Source organism: Sceloporus undulatus, chromosome 1, assembly GCF_019175285.1.
Source record: "Sceloporus undulatus isolate JIND9_A2432 ecotype Alabama chromosome 1, SceUnd_v1.1, whole genome shotgun sequence".
NCBI classification, from domain to species: domain Eukaryota; kingdom Metazoa; phylum Chordata; class Lepidosauria; order Squamata; family Phrynosomatidae; genus Sceloporus; species Sceloporus undulatus.
Window position 1 is genome coordinate 315,306,512 of NC_056522.1, and position 17,169 is coordinate 315,323,680.

General features: G+C 39.9%; 1 protein-coding gene across 1 annotated transcript in view; it reads left to right on the top strand.

Annotated features, from left to right (window-relative positions):
* TTC9 (tetratricopeptide repeat domain 9) overlaps positions 1–13,216 on the top strand; it is a 57,824-nt gene extending 44,608 nt beyond the window's left edge. The window contains exon 3 of the mRNA XM_042444970.1: positions 12,113–13,216. Coding sequence (XP_042300904.1) covers positions 12,113–12,192 — 80 coding nt within the window. The 3' untranslated portion in view covers positions 12,193–13,216. The remainder of the gene's footprint in view (positions 1–12,112) is intronic.
* Positions 13,217–17,169: the final 3,953 nt, after the last annotated feature.

Genomic DNA, 17,169 nt, shown 5'->3' on the forward strand with positions numbered 1-17,169 from the left:
TATTCTTTTGCCATTTTACATTCCCACCAAAGGTGAAAAAAGGATCCTTCATGCTTTTCACATTTCCAACACACATTATTTGCAGTATTGTACAATTTCTTTATCATGACAGGAGTCATATACCATCTGTATAGCATCTTTGTATAGTTTTCTTTATAGTTTTGACAGACAGTAAATTTCTTAGTATCTTTCCAAGACTTTTCCCACAATTCTAAATCTATCGAACATTGTAAATCTTGAGACCATTTTACCATTGAATGTTTTACCACTTCATCTTCCAATTGTCTTTTTTCAAGATTTTATAATACAAAGATAAATGTTTCTTTCCATCATCCATCAAAATCGTTAAATTCTTTAATAAATCCTCTCTGTTTTAAATCTACTTTGAGTCTTTCTGTAAGTTGGAAGTACAAGTACCAATCTATTTTGAGTTCACCTGAAAGGATAGCCTCTTTTTGTCTCATTGAAACAATATTATCAGACCTCCAAAAGATCAAATCTTTGTATGTCAACCAAGGTATCTTGTTATCTCTTGTTCTTTGAAAGAAAGCTTCCTGTGAGGAAACCCATTTAGGCAAACCCAGATAGAAAAGATCTTTAACCTTGTTCCATACAAAAAGCAGTGCATTCCTCAAATAGTGTCTTTTAAAGTCATTATGTTCTTTTACCTTATCGTACCAAAGATAAGCATGGATTCCATATCTAAGATCTCCTACTTCAAGTGCCAATAATCTTTCATTACTCAATTGAACCCAATTCTCTACCCAGCACATACATGATGCAAAATAATACAACTCGAGATTAGGTAATGCACAGCCTCCTCTAAGTACCTCATCCGTTAAGACTTTCCATCTAATTCTAGCACGTTTCCCCTCCCAAAGAAACTTTGAAAGTTCTCTCTGCCATATCATAAAATATTTTCTACAAGAGATCACTGGAAGATTCTGAAATAAATACAAAAAACGAGGCAAAATGTGAAAAACGAGGCAAAATGTACAAAAAACGAGGCAAAATGTTGAACCTTGATCTTTTGATGTTACATTAAAACATGTCTTCTATTGTTTTGGGGAATCTATGTACTACATATTTTGGAATTCCACGAGGGTACTTTATAAATCAGTACTGCAAACAGAATTACAAGATCTGTAAGGATTCCCTCTATCCCTCTAACTGAAAACTGCAGGTATAATTGCTTCCTTAATGTTTTCCCACCCACTGGGCCAAACCAATAGTTCTATCTGTCGAAAAGAGGTTATATTGATACTGGGGGGGGGGGTTTCAAATGTTGACCCAAGGTAGCTATTTGGAACTTGAGTACCTGCTTCAAAGCTCATGGCAGGTCTCCCTTTCACCAAGATTCATGAGGATTCAGACCTGCCTGAGGTTTACTGGAGCTTTACTGGAGCTTGGAATAGGTCATTTTCAGGAGTGTTCAAAGAAGTAGCCATGTTAGTGCTTTACAGCATAAAAAGGAAGAAAGGAGGGAGAGGAAAGGGGGAATGTAGTAGCTCCCTTAAGACTAACTGGTTTTTAATTTCACTTGCACCTTTGTGGATATAAACTCATTTCTTCAGATGCAGTGTTAAAGCCTCAGGTTATCGAACATATTTATACAGTTGTGGGATAGAATGTAATAGCATCCTGAAAGATGCAAAACATGTCCCTTGCCCTTTGAAAATTTGAAGTTCGATTCCCAGCTTGGCCATGAAACCTGCTGGGTGACCCCAGGCAAGTTACACACGCTCAGCCTCAGAGGATAGCAATGGCAAACCCTGTCTGAAGAAACTTGCCAAGAAAACCCTTAGGGTCGCCATAAGTTGGAAACAACTTCAAGGTACATCAACAACAACATGTGCTCTGAACACTAAAAGTGTTATATAAATGCCCATTGTTGCTATTACTAGACTAACCTTCTTTGCCCCAGTTTTTCTGTCTGTGAAATGGAGGTATTTATGCTTCTTGGCTTTGCGTGAGTCCTCATGCTTGAAATATGAGCATGTAATGCTTCATGTACCCATTTAAATAAAGATGCATTAGGGCGAATCAGCGGAAAATTACTTCTTTGAACAAAAGAATTTCTTAAATGGCCAGCAGGAATTTACTTCACAGAAGGCTCTTCTGTTCTAAAAGCCTGCTGCTGTTGAAGCAAATCTCTTAAAGCTATTTATTTTCCTGCCAAGGGCTTACAGAGCTGAAAACTAACCTGCCCGAATTGCTTTTCATCTCTCTGCCCTCTAACCTCAACCACAAAATACCCAGAGAGGAATCTGAAATAATTGTGTGGTTCCCTCATTAAAGGAAACAGTTTGAAGTAGGACAAGAGATCATTAAAAAGTTATGGCAGGTTTTAGTAAACCAGACAGGACATATACTGACCAGACAGTTAGAGTCTCTGAGAGTGGGTTCATGCCCTGGTAAGAAAATCCTTTTAGGCCCTGGAAGTTTGATCTTTCCCTCAGTCCATTGAATCTTTGCAAACAAGGAGACACAACCTACACTTCCCCCTCAACACTTGCCAAATGTCACTCTTTGACCAACACCCAGAGACTTCCTTCCTCCTACTACACATGCCTCTTGGTGGCCAATCTGGGACAGCCAAGGAATGTTTGGGAGCTGCTCATGAAGGCAGAGGAGCTAGCAAAGATTTGGGAGAGCTGGCTGACTCAGGCCAGGTGGCTGAGCCCACAGTGGGTTGATTGCTTATGGAATCTCATCTGCACTGGCCTCTTTACCCCAGGGACAGCCTGGAGTATCCTGGCCCAACAGCTGCCCTGGCCATCCCCATTACTTGGCTTCTGTTCCCAAATCACAGTGACTTTTTGAACGGGTGTCCTGATGGACTGTCCGGCATGTCCACGGCTTCCATAGGTCACATGCGGCATGTCCACGGCTTCCATAGGTCACATGCTGGGCACCTTGTTCCAATTGCAGAATGAGCAACCTATGGCATTGATGGATGCAACATGCGGCCCAATATGTCAGATGTCATCCAGACTGCTCACACCAGAACCAAGGTTTGAGCCATATGTCATCTGAACAGGATGACGCCAGAACAGGGCAGGGGGAACAGGTCTTTTGGCAAATGTAGATAAGGTCTGCTTCTCTGTTTCCAGCTGCTATCTCTGTCATCAGAGGTCTTGCATTTTACCTGTGGCTTCTATCGACACTGTTCACCTGCCCCTCTAGTTCCTTTCCTCCCTCTCACTGGCACAACAGCATCCCTTTGGTCATCCATGGCTTTCTTTTCCTCATTTGGGCCCCAGCTCTGTTCTCCCTTGCATCAAGGATGTACCTGCTTAAAATCTTTAGTCTTTTATAATACAGTGTTTTGTATATTGTTATGATTTTCTTTGGAATTCATGAATTGTATGATGGATGGTGAAAACAACAGACAAATAATGCTAGTAACAAGAAGGACAAAACCATATTCAATTAAACCCTTTTGGGCCATGGTAAATTGTACTAGCTTGATATGCTGTGGATAGTTGGTGTAATGGGAAAAACTGAAATGGTCCATGCTGCTGTTTTAGGAGGATCAGTCTATATAGGGCAGGGGTAGGCAACCTTTTTGAGCCAAGGGCCGGGTTGCTGTCCCTCAGACAACTGGGGGGCCGAAGCCAAAAAAATAAATAATTAAATATATATTTTTTTTAAAATTAAATAAATAAATAAACCAGGACAAATGTAGGACAACATTTTCAAATGGTGGACACTTTTTTTAAAAAAAGTGGAGGACACACAAAAAAATTTGCTGATTTTTTTAAAAACTGTTAATATAAATGCATGTTCCTGAGGTGTCTATAGACAATTGCCCCCCTTGCCCCTGCACGCGAGAGGCCAAAGGCCCCGGCGGCAATCGGCGGCAGGACCGGGCTGGGGCCGGTCCCAAGGCCTCGCCGGGCCGCATCCGGCCCGCGGGCCGCAGGTTGCCTACCCCTGATATAGGGAGTGTCTGTGCCTCATTAACACTGAACTCATTTCTAGCCACTGCCTCCCCCCAGAAAAAGTTAAGAGGGATTGGCTCACTAGGCTTTTATTTACAGAAAATGCTTTTTAAGTACCATGAATGGCACTCTTTAGAGTAAAGAGAGCCAGATTCCTTTCCCAAGGAACCTACAAACTCTACAAACTACGGTTAGACACAAGAGAACCACAGAGGAAAGGGAAGTCCATGGAGACAATAGGGGTAAATGTGGAAACCATATGAGAGTGTTCAGTTGTGTACAGGCTTAGCTGCAGTGGCGTAGAACACGGGACCAAAGACATTATGCCAAGAATTTCCAATGTGATGTTAATGGCATGACATAAAGTCCAAAGTACAATAGTCTCATTTTAGTAATCTTGGCTTCTAGGGAGAGTTCAGACTTGATTTGCTTTAAGACTCACTCATTTGTCTTTTAGTAGTTTTTCTACAGTCGCTGTAGAACTTTTTTCCAGCACCACATTAAATATGGGTTGATTCTCTTCCTATCACCTAGCCTCATTGTCCATCTTTCACCTAGCCTCACTGTCCATTATTATGGTATGGGCAGTATTATGGTATGGACAATCCTGACTTTGGCATTCAATATCTCCACATTCCTATACCCATAAACACTCTTGTGCTGCCCAACATACATGCAAATGACACTGGTTTTCTGATGAGAAAAAATCCTATTGTGAACTAGATTGAAGCAGTGATGGATAGAACCTACACCACTATAGTTTTCAACTATTCCCAGTTGAATGTGAAGCATGTAATGTTAAATTGTTTAGAAGAGATAAGAAAAGGAACACATTGACAACAGAAAATATGACATCCCAATTAGTGGAAGCATTTGAAAATACAGACTGGAAAAACAGATATCAGAAAATGTTTCAATGAAGAAATTTTTGCCATGAGATGGGGATGGAGATGGAATAGATTGACCTGTCTGTATCTTTCAATCTTTTTCTCCTAGGCTTACAGTATTTCTAATAAAGTCTGAGTCTGCAATAAGGCTTGCTGAAAGATTTCTAGCTAGCAAGCACTGAGAGTATCTTGTGGCACAAACTTGGCCCTATCCTGTTTTGCCCTCCAGCTCTTGAAGAAGGGAACACATTTGAGAAATTATCCATGTGGATGAATTTGTGCTGTGGGTCATTGGCTCCCTTTCTCACTGTGCTGTAGGGAAGCATGGCTTCTAATTGGCATATTATATGCTGAACTTTAATCCTTTCCCATCTCTTCTCTGTGTTAGGTATCTGGTTGCTGCAAGCTTCAGCATCTGCAATTCCCTTGCCTTGCTAGGCAATTTTCACTCATCATATTCATGGGGCATACATTCAAAGTGTAAAATGCATGTCAGGGGATGCTCACAGGGGATATATTATGTACAAAATTTGCCTATATTCATTAAAGCAAAGAGGTTAAGGTGAATGCATTGCCCTATTTCCATTTGGGAGTTAAGTCTGTGAATAATTTGATGACTAAAAGATATGATTTGCCATATATAAGAGAGCTTCAAGTAGTTGAAATCTTTAACAAAGATTCAAATCCAGGTTTATTTGTTAAAAGCAAGGAGAGCAGATGTGAAAGGATCTGATTAGCCACAGGGCTATTAAAATAATGTGCAAGTTTTCCTAATTGCTCTCCAGATTATTTCATTTATTTTTGACATCTCTGCTTGTTTGGTGCATTTCAGTCTTGCTTGTTCAACCCTAGGCTTCTCAAAATAATTTACAGAAAATTAAAGCCATAACATTTCAAAACAGCAATATAAAAATATAAGGCAGCAGCAGCTAGAAGTATACCTTCATCTAAAAAAAATAGATAAAATAAATCAGGACACTACTCGCCTTGTTGTTGTGTCACATCATTTCCTGACTTATGGGGATCCTAAGGTGACCCTATCATGGGGTTTTCTTGGCAAGATTTGTTCAGAGGAAGTTTGCCATTGCCTTTCCCTGAAGCTGAGAGCATGCGACTTGCCCAGGGTCACCTAGTGGGTTGCATGGCTGAGCTGGGAATCAAACCCTGATCGCCAGAGTTGAAATCTAATGCTCAAACCTTTCCTGCCTGGAGACATTTTATTTCTTATTGTGGTAATTAAAAACAGCACTGTCTTCATCTATTGGGGGCTGAACTGATGCAGTGAAGAGAGTGAAGGTCACTAAGGGAGGACAGAGAGAGGAATTACAGATTGTCTCTCTTCTGCCCCTGCAAACTGTTTGATATTTGAACCTATGGTACTACACATTGCAAACTAATAAACTTTGCTAGAAGAAGCAAAATCAGGTCCTGTGCATCTGCATCAAGGGCCTATCCTGCATAACTTGTAATTCATGAACAGACAACAAAGTAGTCTGTTTGACTTAGTGCATATAGTACTACCTTCTTGGAAGCTGATAAGCACCAGTCTTTTCTGCTCCAGAGGTGGAAGGGCAGATGAGCAGAAGCATTGGTCATTGCAACCTGAAAGCCCAGAAGATGCCCAGCAGTAAATGGCTGCTTCTCAGGAGGGGCTGTGGGGAGTGACGGACCCAATGTTGCCTGAGGCCGGTATTCTTTTAGGAACATATGCACACCTAAATTTCCCTTATGCATACAGTTGTCATTTCCAAAGCACTATGGAGGTTAGTATTCCCTTCCTGTCTCCACAGCACCCAAAGCTTCCTCCCAACTTACTGAAAAGCCTAAGGCAACTTCGCATTGGCATTCTGTGCTCCACAATGAGTAGGCAGGATTGGAGAAGTGACGAACATCACCAGACATGAAAATGTGACAGTGCTGAGATCTGCTGGTATCCTCTGGGAGTCTCAGTACAGATCTAATCAATATGTATCTGCTATGGGAAATAGCACTTCTGTGATCTTGCCTGCTCACTGCAAAACATGGAATAGTTGTGTGGGACTGCTTCAGGTTCAATGTTTCAGTAATTCAGGAATAGGCTATATGGCTCAGAATAGTGTAGGTCTGCAGACTCTGCATACAAACATTTATGCTACACTGAGAGGATGTTGAATTCAGGCCTGAAAGTTTCTGTGGCACCATCAGGCAACTGGGTCCAGTAACTCATGCTACCTTCTGAGCAAAGCCTGTGGAGACTTGGCAAGTGAAGAAACTGGCAAGAGAAATGATTTTAGATTTTAATTCATAAAACTAAAGGCAATCTACCAGCAGTACTTTGACATGTGTCAGGTCAAGCACTTAGTGACTTCTTAGGTATGGGACAAATGGGATGCTATCTATGCTGGAGAGTATAGTGATGTTCCTGGATGTAAATTATCAATTCACACGATGAATGGAAACATCTGAAATCATTGGGAACCATTGGCATAGTCTCATGCCTTCCTTTTTGTCATAAAAATGACAATTCAAACTTATTTTGACTACAGTTGCTACCTTGGGGCATGCATTTTGCTGTCCCATGAGCCCACACTCCTTTTGTTCCCCTCCCATATTGGTGACATGCTGCCTTATTAGCAAAGTTCTGCTTCTTCTCATTCCCCTGGCTACATTTTTGGACACATTTTCTGGCCAACCTGGAAATACACACCCCTCCACATTGCTGTCTTGTGAAACTACAGCAGAATCACCTGCTTCTTCCTACCATAATCTCCTTGCACTCTATCCCTTTGCTCCTCCTCTTTCCCACTTTCCCCTCATTGACATTCCAGAACCTAGTATGTAAAACATGGCAAAAGAGATGGGGCAGGTTTCTCCTTCTTAAGAGGCAAACAGGGAAGGAAAAGATTTGCAACTGTGATGGGGGAAAACTCACCTTTTCTTTGTTTCTTAAGGAGATCTCGGGTGGATGTACACTGTAGAAATTATGCAGATTGACACCACTTTAAATTCTGTAATTCCATCTTATGGAATATTGGGATTTGTAGTCTTACAAAGTCTTTAGCCTTTTTTTGACAAAGAGTGCTAGTGCCTTACAAAACTACAAATTCCAAAATTCTGTAGATGGAGCCATGTCAGTTAAAGTAGTGTCAAACTGCATTATTTCTATAGTGTAAATACTCCCTTGTTGTTAGTGGAGTTCTTTATTATTCTTTATTATTTGGTGCTGAAATCAGTGTGTACATGCTCAAACCCCCTCTCAGTTTTTTCCTTTCTGTGTCTTTTTTCCATTGAGGAGAAGGGGCAGAAAAGAAATCTTCCAAATGCACCAGGGAACTGGTTCCATTGAAGTCGATGCAGCTTACTTCTGAATAGACATGTATTAGATTGTGCCTTGAGAGGAAGTCAAAAATGAAATGAAGGAAAGATAAGACTTTTTGCTGTGCCAAATCAAAAACTTGTTTTGCATTTCCCCACTTCAGGGTGACCTAACTTTTCCTCCCTGCCTGTCACCTCCACTCCCATCAAGATTAAGACAGAAATTGCTACCCTATATGTATTTACATGGGACTAAGGCCTGCTTAAGCAAGTGGGGCTTATTCTGAATAGACATGTGTTGGGCTATTCTGAATAGACCTACATAACATTTCAAAAGGCTAGAGAGTCATTGAAAAATGAGTGTATAAATGTGAAACAGAGAAAAGGACCTTTTGATTCCAAATAAGAAGGATGACAAGCTAGTAAGCCATCATACAGCTTGATCATTATGACTTGCGGAGAAAAGGTGAGCAACATCAGCAATGGCACACCTGCAAGGTTATCATTCAGGATTTTTCATGCCCCTAATCGCTTACACTTTGAGAGGACTGAAGCAATTGGATTAACATGTGTTGTACGTTTTTAAAAAAAAGCAGTAATAGCTAAGAGAGGGAGTATTTATGTACATACAGATCCATCTATAAAGTGAAAATGCTGAACTGCTTGTACATACCTAGTAGGCTGCATGTGAATTATAGGACAGGACAGCTCCTTTCTGAATGAAAGTGCTACCACGCTTTGTGCTATGCCTTATTTTGCTCTATGTTCTTACATTCACCCATCACGACTGTTGCCCTACATGGCCTGGGTCCAGTCTACTTGAACGAATGCCTCCTCCCATACAATCCTTCCCGTACACTCCGATCCTCTAGGAAAAACCTCTTACAGTCTAGAAAGACCAGACTGGCGGTGACCTCCCAGAGGTCCTTTTCTGTCACCGCTCCAAAAACTTGGAATGACCTGCTGGAAGAGATTTGCCAATTATCCTCACTTGAGGCTTTTAAAAAGGCGACAAAAACCTTTCTCTTCCGGCAGGCCTTCCCCGATTGATAATGTCCAGAACCAATTGAATCCCCCTCCTTTTATTATTTTTGTTATTTATGATTTGTTTTTTAACTTTGATGTATTGTTATGTACTTTTTAAATATTTTTTTTATCCTCAAAGCGGAAGAGGCGGGATATTAATATTAATATTAATTATTATTATTATTATTATTATTATTATTATTATTATTATTATTATTATTATTATTATTATGTTGGTTACTGCACACTCACTTTTAATTGAATTTCCAGTATCAAGTCTGTAGAGTTGCATCTCTGAGATACTGATAACTCACAGCACTTATTAGTTGGAATCCTAGCAATGAGTAGCTCAGACATGACTTCCCTCAAGATAGTAGGCCTCTCATTAAAAAGCAAACAAAGGTATCAAAAAGTTCACTGAACTTGGAAGTTAACCTGGGTTAGTACTTGGATGGGAAACCACCAATGGATACCAGGTGATGTAGGCCACATTCCAGAGCAAGGAACTGGCAAAACCACTTCTGAGTATTCCTCGCCTAAGAAACCCTATGAAATTAATGGAAATGCCATAAGTTGACAGGCAACTTGAAGGTATACATACACACAAAGACACACACATCTCACTAACAGGATATCATCCAATGTGATAAAATGCAGTAGTCCTATACTGATAATTCAGTGTAAAATAGAGAGAAGGAATTATTGCCTTCAAGAGAAATGACAGTAGTGCCTCTAGAAATATGTGGAGAAAAAAGAAGTCTTTGGATACTGTTTTGAAAGTTAGGAAAGGCAGAATAGAGGCAGGGATCAGGTTGAAGAAATTGCCCTCTACCACATGTGGGACAAGACCTGTCAAAGCAAAGGCTAGATTGCCTGCTGATTTCAGATGGGATAAGAAGCATCTCCAGCCACAGGTGGTGCTGGTCCTAGGTATTTTTCACACCACAATCAAAAGGCAAAATGATGCTCCCGCAGCTACTAAGTTCCTTTTCTTTGTGACACCCAGTGGTGGAGACGGAGGCAAGGAATCCATTCATTCATTCTCTTTATTTCTCTCAGACAGACAGACAGACAATTTCTAAGAAGTTGAGAGACAAAGCACAAAGGCAACAGTCTCCCGGTTCTGAGAGGCATTCGATTATCATGGCTAATAGCCAAAAACTGTATCTCCTGGGTTGGACTGCCCACCTTCCTAGTGTGGACACCTGTAGTCCATAGCCTACTGTACAATTATGGAACAGTCAAGTGTTGGTGTCCAAGAAACAGAATCCAGAGTTGGGGTTATGCAGAGGCTATTAGCATAACCTTAGATTGCCTATACTCAATAGTAATGGCTAGTTTTCACACTTGTCTAAAAGTTAAGGTATAGCATGTATCTACATCATTTGTTGATCATAGCAACAACCTCTCTTTTCCAGCATCAAGTAGTCTGCCGTTAGTCTGAGTTTCATCATTCTCTATTTTGTAGTCTGTAGTTGTTTTTCTTTCATGTTTAAAAAGCACATGTTAGAGAGCCTCTTAGCCCATAGTATCACCTAGTGTGGTAACTCATAGTGTCACACACATATCTCATTGACCTCCTCCCATACCACACCATACAGAAGCCTTAGTAATGTTTTTGTACTAATGTTATTCATAAATTGTAATTCCTGTATATCACTGAATGTAATAGTAATAGTTGTGACAAAATCAACTAGCCAAATTAAAATATACCTTTAAATTGCAATATCATACACATAGCCTAAATGTATTCACATGTACATAGTTTCACATGGTTAAAGTTATTGTATGGTAAAATGCGATGTTTTTAAAGAAAATTTGAAAATATATATTTTTTTAAATCTGAGCCTCGCCCCACCCACACCATCTCTTCAGCATTTTAAAGAGATGTAGGTGAGCACCACAGCCTGTTTCTGCCAAAAGGTAGATGTTCAGGAAGCAGTGGTGCAACCTGCACCCTCTGTACCCCACTCTGTAATGTCCATGCTCTCGCCATTATGTATTATGAAGCTTTTAGTATTTGGATGCAGTGGTTTAGGGGTTAAGATGCCAATTCTAGCAATTGGAAGATTAGAAATTGGCAGTTTGAGGCCCGAGTGCTGTATGATGGGGTGAGCTCCTGTCACTAGTCCCAGCTTCTGCCTACCTAGCAGTTCGAAAGCATGCAAATGCAAGTAGATAAATAGGTACCACTTTGGTGGGATGGTAACAGCATTTGGTGCAGTCATGCTGGCCACCTGACCACCAGATTAATCTTTGAACAAAATTGTCTCTTTGGCTTAGTAACAGAGGTGAGCACAGCACCTTACAGTTGGTTATGACTAGACATTCATGTCAAGGGACTACCTTTACCTTTGCCTTTAAAGAAACCTATTACATGTTTTTAGAAAGAAGACAGACTGTTTTATTTCACTGTGTGTGTGTTGAGATGTGGTGGGACCAGTTGTTGCACAACTGTGCTTGCAAATAGTAATTACTCTTCTTGTGAGATACACTACTAACTCTTCTCTTTTTTTTATAGCTTTTATTAAACCATTTAAAATCAAACAACAACATTGAAAACATTTGTAAATGCATATTCCTCAGTCTCTACATATCCATATCTTTTACATTTTACATTTATTCATCTCACAATTTCATCTTACTGTTTTTACCCATTTCCACCTATACCTTCTTATCCCTCCCACCTTTCATCTCTTCCATTCCCACTACTAAATCCCTCTTTCTTTTTTCTTTACTATCACTTCCTTTTCCTTCCATTCAAAACATATTCCTTCCATTCTTCTACTTCCTCCTTTACAGTCCTTTAAATTCATTTATTGACTAACTCTTCTCTTCTATAAATAAATTGCAAATCAAGAACAAGCATTTGAAATCATAATTTTGTATGAAGTTTGGTTGCTTTTAAATTCCATGCAGGAAGAAGTACTTAATAGGTCATTTTGATCTCTTCCATTACAGATACCAATGTTATACGGTACATCCAGCTGACAGAAATGAAGCTTAGCAGATGTTCCCAGAGAGAAAAAGATGCTTTGTGAGAAGAAACTGAGTTATGAGTGGACATTTCCTCCCTGATGATGCCCATGCAGTGGTTCTTCCGCCCATACGGTTCTACCTTAGTTGACAGTTTTTCTTGCACACTCCCCTCTTTACTTTTGATCTGAGCTCAAATGGGTTGTTTTTGAAGGAGAATCAAACTTTGGATCTGGCTTTGGCTATTTGATGGCCTAACAATACCTCAGTCCTCCTAGCACAATTCTGTGGTCAGCCATGTTCTGGAACTTGGAAGGAAGGAAACTAAAGGACTGAAGGAAACAAGGGAGGGGGGGGGTCTACTTTGCCTTGTGCTTGCTTAGTGGTTGCTGCTGTTGCTGTACCAACAAACAAACAAAAAACAATCCACAGCTCACCCTTTCTTTCAAATGATAAGATGACAATGAATAAAGAAAAATCTTCAGCTATCTAGGGAGACATATACTCTGCAACCCACTTGGGCAGCTTCCTTGCACTTGTTGATTGTTGTAATCCAGAGAGAGGCTATCTGCTCAAGATCTCATGTCAATGAGATCCATTTGCAATATGCTGTTTTTAAAACATGAGTTGGGGGAGATATACTTTAAGCAATGAACTTTAAAGCCTGGAAAGGCTTTGAGACATGGGCAAAGCTAAAGGAGAATGTGAAAGGACACTGCATTGTTTCGGGAATAATACTGTGGAATGATTAATATTGAATATACATTGTTTGACAGGCAGCAAACCTATATACATACATAATATATATATATATATTTTAGAAGGCACACCTGGGCCTAAAGGAGTGTCTAAAGGAGCAGCATGACTTTGTAACTAGTTTCAGTCCAAACTGTGGAAACTGGAGCACTGAATTATGGTTTTATCACCATCTTGATATGCACCTGTGGGCAAGTCACTTACTTTTTCTGTGCCTCAGTTTCTCCATCTGTATAGTGGGGATACTAATGCCTCCCTACCTCACAGGGGGTGTTGTGAGGGTTTGTTAGTTAATGTTTGTACAGTGCTGAATATTATTATTGGTACACTGGATTGAGTTTGGATTTCTTACTTACATCTTGTTTTGGTGCCTCTCTCTCTTCTTCCTTTTCCATACCTAGAATATTAATGCCAGCCCCAAAACCAAATGGTCATTAATGTAGTCAGTAGGGATGAGGTAGGCCGCAACCATCCAACCTTCTCCCTAAGTCCCTGATTGTGGGAGATGTCAGATTTTTGACAGACACAAGTGTTAAGTGTTTAAACCCCCATTGATTTCAGTGAAAAAAATAAGTATGGTTTGAACTTGGTCACAATCCAATCAAAACGCATAACTTGGGCTGTCATACTGTCATATTCAGTTACCATGTATTGAGTCAGATGGCTTTGGGACCATCTAACCTTATATAATCTGCTCTAACTGGCGGTTGCTGACTAAGACCTGAAGCAGGGATTTTACAGTCAGCAACTTGAGATTTTCTAATGAAAAGTGCTGGAGATCAAACATGGGAAAGAACATGCTCTCCAGAAAGTAGGTCACGTGAATTCTTGCATGTTGGGTAAAAAAAACATACAAAAAACCCCAGGTCTCATTTTTAATATTACTTAGGCTTTTATTCAAATGTTTCCATTGGGTGCTGGGGTCCATTTACCCTATGCAATTATGACATTATTTTGGTTCCTTGATTTGAAATTTAGGGATATGCAGTTTAGGATGAGGCATTTAGAATTCTCAGCCAGAGAGAGATCTAGTGCCTCTACAAACTACTATCTGATGCAACCATGAGAGTTAAGTGGACTACTAGCACTATAACTGTCTAGAATGAATGGGTCCCACTTTGGATCCTGCAGTAAAGCTACAGCTATGACTTTATTGCAAGTGGTGCTGTTGGGATGATTTCATATTTTCCAGAAACTGAAAATACAGTATTTTGAAATCTAGAGAAACAGCTTCAGTCAGATATGAGTAACTGGAATGTTACTTTTCCTCCAAGTTGTTCAAAGCAGTAGTTATGATATTATCTTCATAATACAACAGACACCTGTGGTACAGTGGACTGATAAAGTGGCCCATCCAACACACTTCATGACTGAGTGAAGACTTGCACCCACATCTGTACCATCTTTGGTTCTCTGCTGTGATAACACAGGGTCCCAAAAACCTATAGCTTGGCTATTCAAACATATAGATACTTCATTCCTTAAATATGTGGGCTTGGAAAAGAAGGTGAGTTGATGAAAAAAATTTTTATAATGAAATGTCTTCATAAGCCAGTATTTTCCTACGGCTGTTGTGTGGGGCTATCTAATTCTCAGTATGTATGTAGGCATTAGCCCTGTAACATGAGTGGAAATTATGAGTCCATCCAGATATTTTTGGACTGTAGCACCCAGCAGCTGTAGCCAGCATACCCAATGGTAAAGATATCTGGGAATTCAGTCCAACAGCATCTCAAAGGGTTATATGATTTTAATCTTCGGCCTCATCTATTGAATGGATGAAAAACAATTATCTGCCATTCCTAAGGGATTGCAGGCTTCTCCACTGGTGGTGCAAGCTCTCCTACCATGAGATGGTAGCCCCACCACAGCCACCAACACCCAATTCAGAGTAGGCTGAGTGTGTGTGACCTGTGGATTTCTGTGGCCAAGCAGGGATTCAAACCCTGGTTTCTAGACTTATAGTCCAGTGTTCAAATCACAATGCCACACTGACTTCACTGCTTAAAAATCCCTGTATAAAAAAATGAATAATCGTCCAAAATCACTGCACATTTCTCTGATTTCATTCCAACTGGTTTTGAAGTAAGTTTGCTGAGTATCATAATGAAGGAGGGGGGAAATCTTAAGTAGTTTCATCTTTGGAAGGTCAAGTTTGAAGCTATTTGTTTTTATCGAATTTTATGTGGTACTTGTTCTGCAGTAGCAGTCCAGTCTTGATCAAACCAACATCTAGATCAACCTTCTGCCCCTAGATATGAATTTATTTATTTATTTATTTATTTATTTGGTGAGTAAGGGGAGAATTTTGTCCTTACATACAAAAACATTTTACAGAAACTGCTTCAGCTTCATAAATAATTCGACCATGAAGAATTTGGCTGCATTTCTCTAGGAAATGGATAGCTCTGTCAGAGCTCGGAGGAGCTAGGTTTTGGACCACAGTTCCCAGAATCCACCAAGCAATGGATAATGGATATCCTAACTGGGGTTCTAGTCTTCCAGTACATAAAAGCAGATATTTAGTCCAAAAATAGTCCAAAGAAGCAGATTTTCCATGCCCTATGAAATCAGGGGAAAGCAGAAAAGCAGACAATGGTAACTCAAGACAACAACTCCAGGTTCTTCTGAGGGCCAAATAAAGAACAGATACTTCTTACCATCACCCTTAGAGCACACAGCTAAAGGCCTAAACTGGTCTAGAACCAGACTAATTTCTCATTTCTAGTTAGAAATGTGATTACAACCATTATTTCAATCTTTTAAAGAAGAAACAAAAAACGCTAAAATATATCCCTGTCATATGTTACCATTTGCATACATGACTGATAACCATATGGACCTGGAGTCATGTTTGTCACGTGTACTGTTGTCAAGACAGGTGTTCTCCATCCTATATCTTTATGCATTTCATTTTTTCTACCTAAGTGCAGTACTTTACATTTCTCTATACTGAAATTCATTTTGTTAGTTTTGGTGGCCCAGCTTTCTAATCTATTCAGGTCATTTTGAATTTTGATCCTCTGCCCTGGGGTATTAGCTACTCCTCTTAATTTGGTTATCATTGCAAATTTGATAAGTATCAGCGTACTCACTCCTCAAAACTGCCACAATAAAATGTTTCAGTTCTGCTTTAAAACTATCAGTGAATAACATGAATGTCAGGCCCTCTTTTTTTCCATTTTTACTATGCCATTGTAAGCCTTCTTGCAAAACAGAAGGAAGAGTGGAGTTTAGCTACTTGGGAGGGGGGGAATGAGGGGATTGCCACCCAAATAAGAATTATCCCCCTCCATGAAATTTTCCTTCAGTATCCAAATTTCTAGCATTGAAAAGAGAGAGAGACTGAAAATCATTTATACCTAGAACTCTTACATTTGAAGTTGAAAGTAGTGCAGTATTAGAAATTTGGGTACTGGAGTGATATTTCACTTAGGGGAGCAGAATTCTTATGGGGAGGCAATGCTCCATTTTGTTCCCATGCTAGCTTACATCCTGGAGGGAGAGAAAAGTAATATTAGTTAAAACTGCCACAACTGTTGGTCAGCCATGTTCAGCAGCTTCCACAAGTTCTTATTTCCAAGAACCAACAATGGAAGAGACTGCAGGTGAGAGAGGCCAAAGACACACACACACACAGGAAGAGGCAGACACCTGTCTCATGAAGCCCTGAAAAACAAAACAAAGCATGGAGATCTCCATATATAGACCAACTCCCTTCGTCTTTCTATGAAACAACAGAACTAAAAGTAGACAAGAGTTTACTGCTAGAAAATGGAATTAAAATGGCAATGCTTCTAATGGCTTCTTGAACATTTTACCTTTCCTTCCTTCATTTGCTCAGGAGGCTGTCCAGGTGAATAAAGATGCACTGTTTTGAAAGCGTTTAAAAGAGCCACAAGAAAATGCCCTTCTTGAAACACAGGCGACTACTACGTGACATGGTGTTTTTTCTATTCATATTTACTGTAGGTGGAAATGAATTAACACCTGCAGATATAATAATATCACTCCAATTTTGCAGTTGGGCAGGCATACATTTTTATCAAGAGATATGTAGATGTGTGGGTGGTTGCTTGCACTTGCATGCATGTACGTGCAGGGAGAGATTTTAAAACTGCAAAAGCTGGAGCAGAATTGCCCCCTTCTAACCAAAAATGATGCCAAAATTAGTGGGAGGTGTTAGGGATACTTGAGAACAATGTTTCCTCTCCTCCCTGTGTTTAGCTTGATTTTTCAAGTATCTGTGCTCATTCTGCTAGTTATCAGTAAAGAAGAGAGTGAGT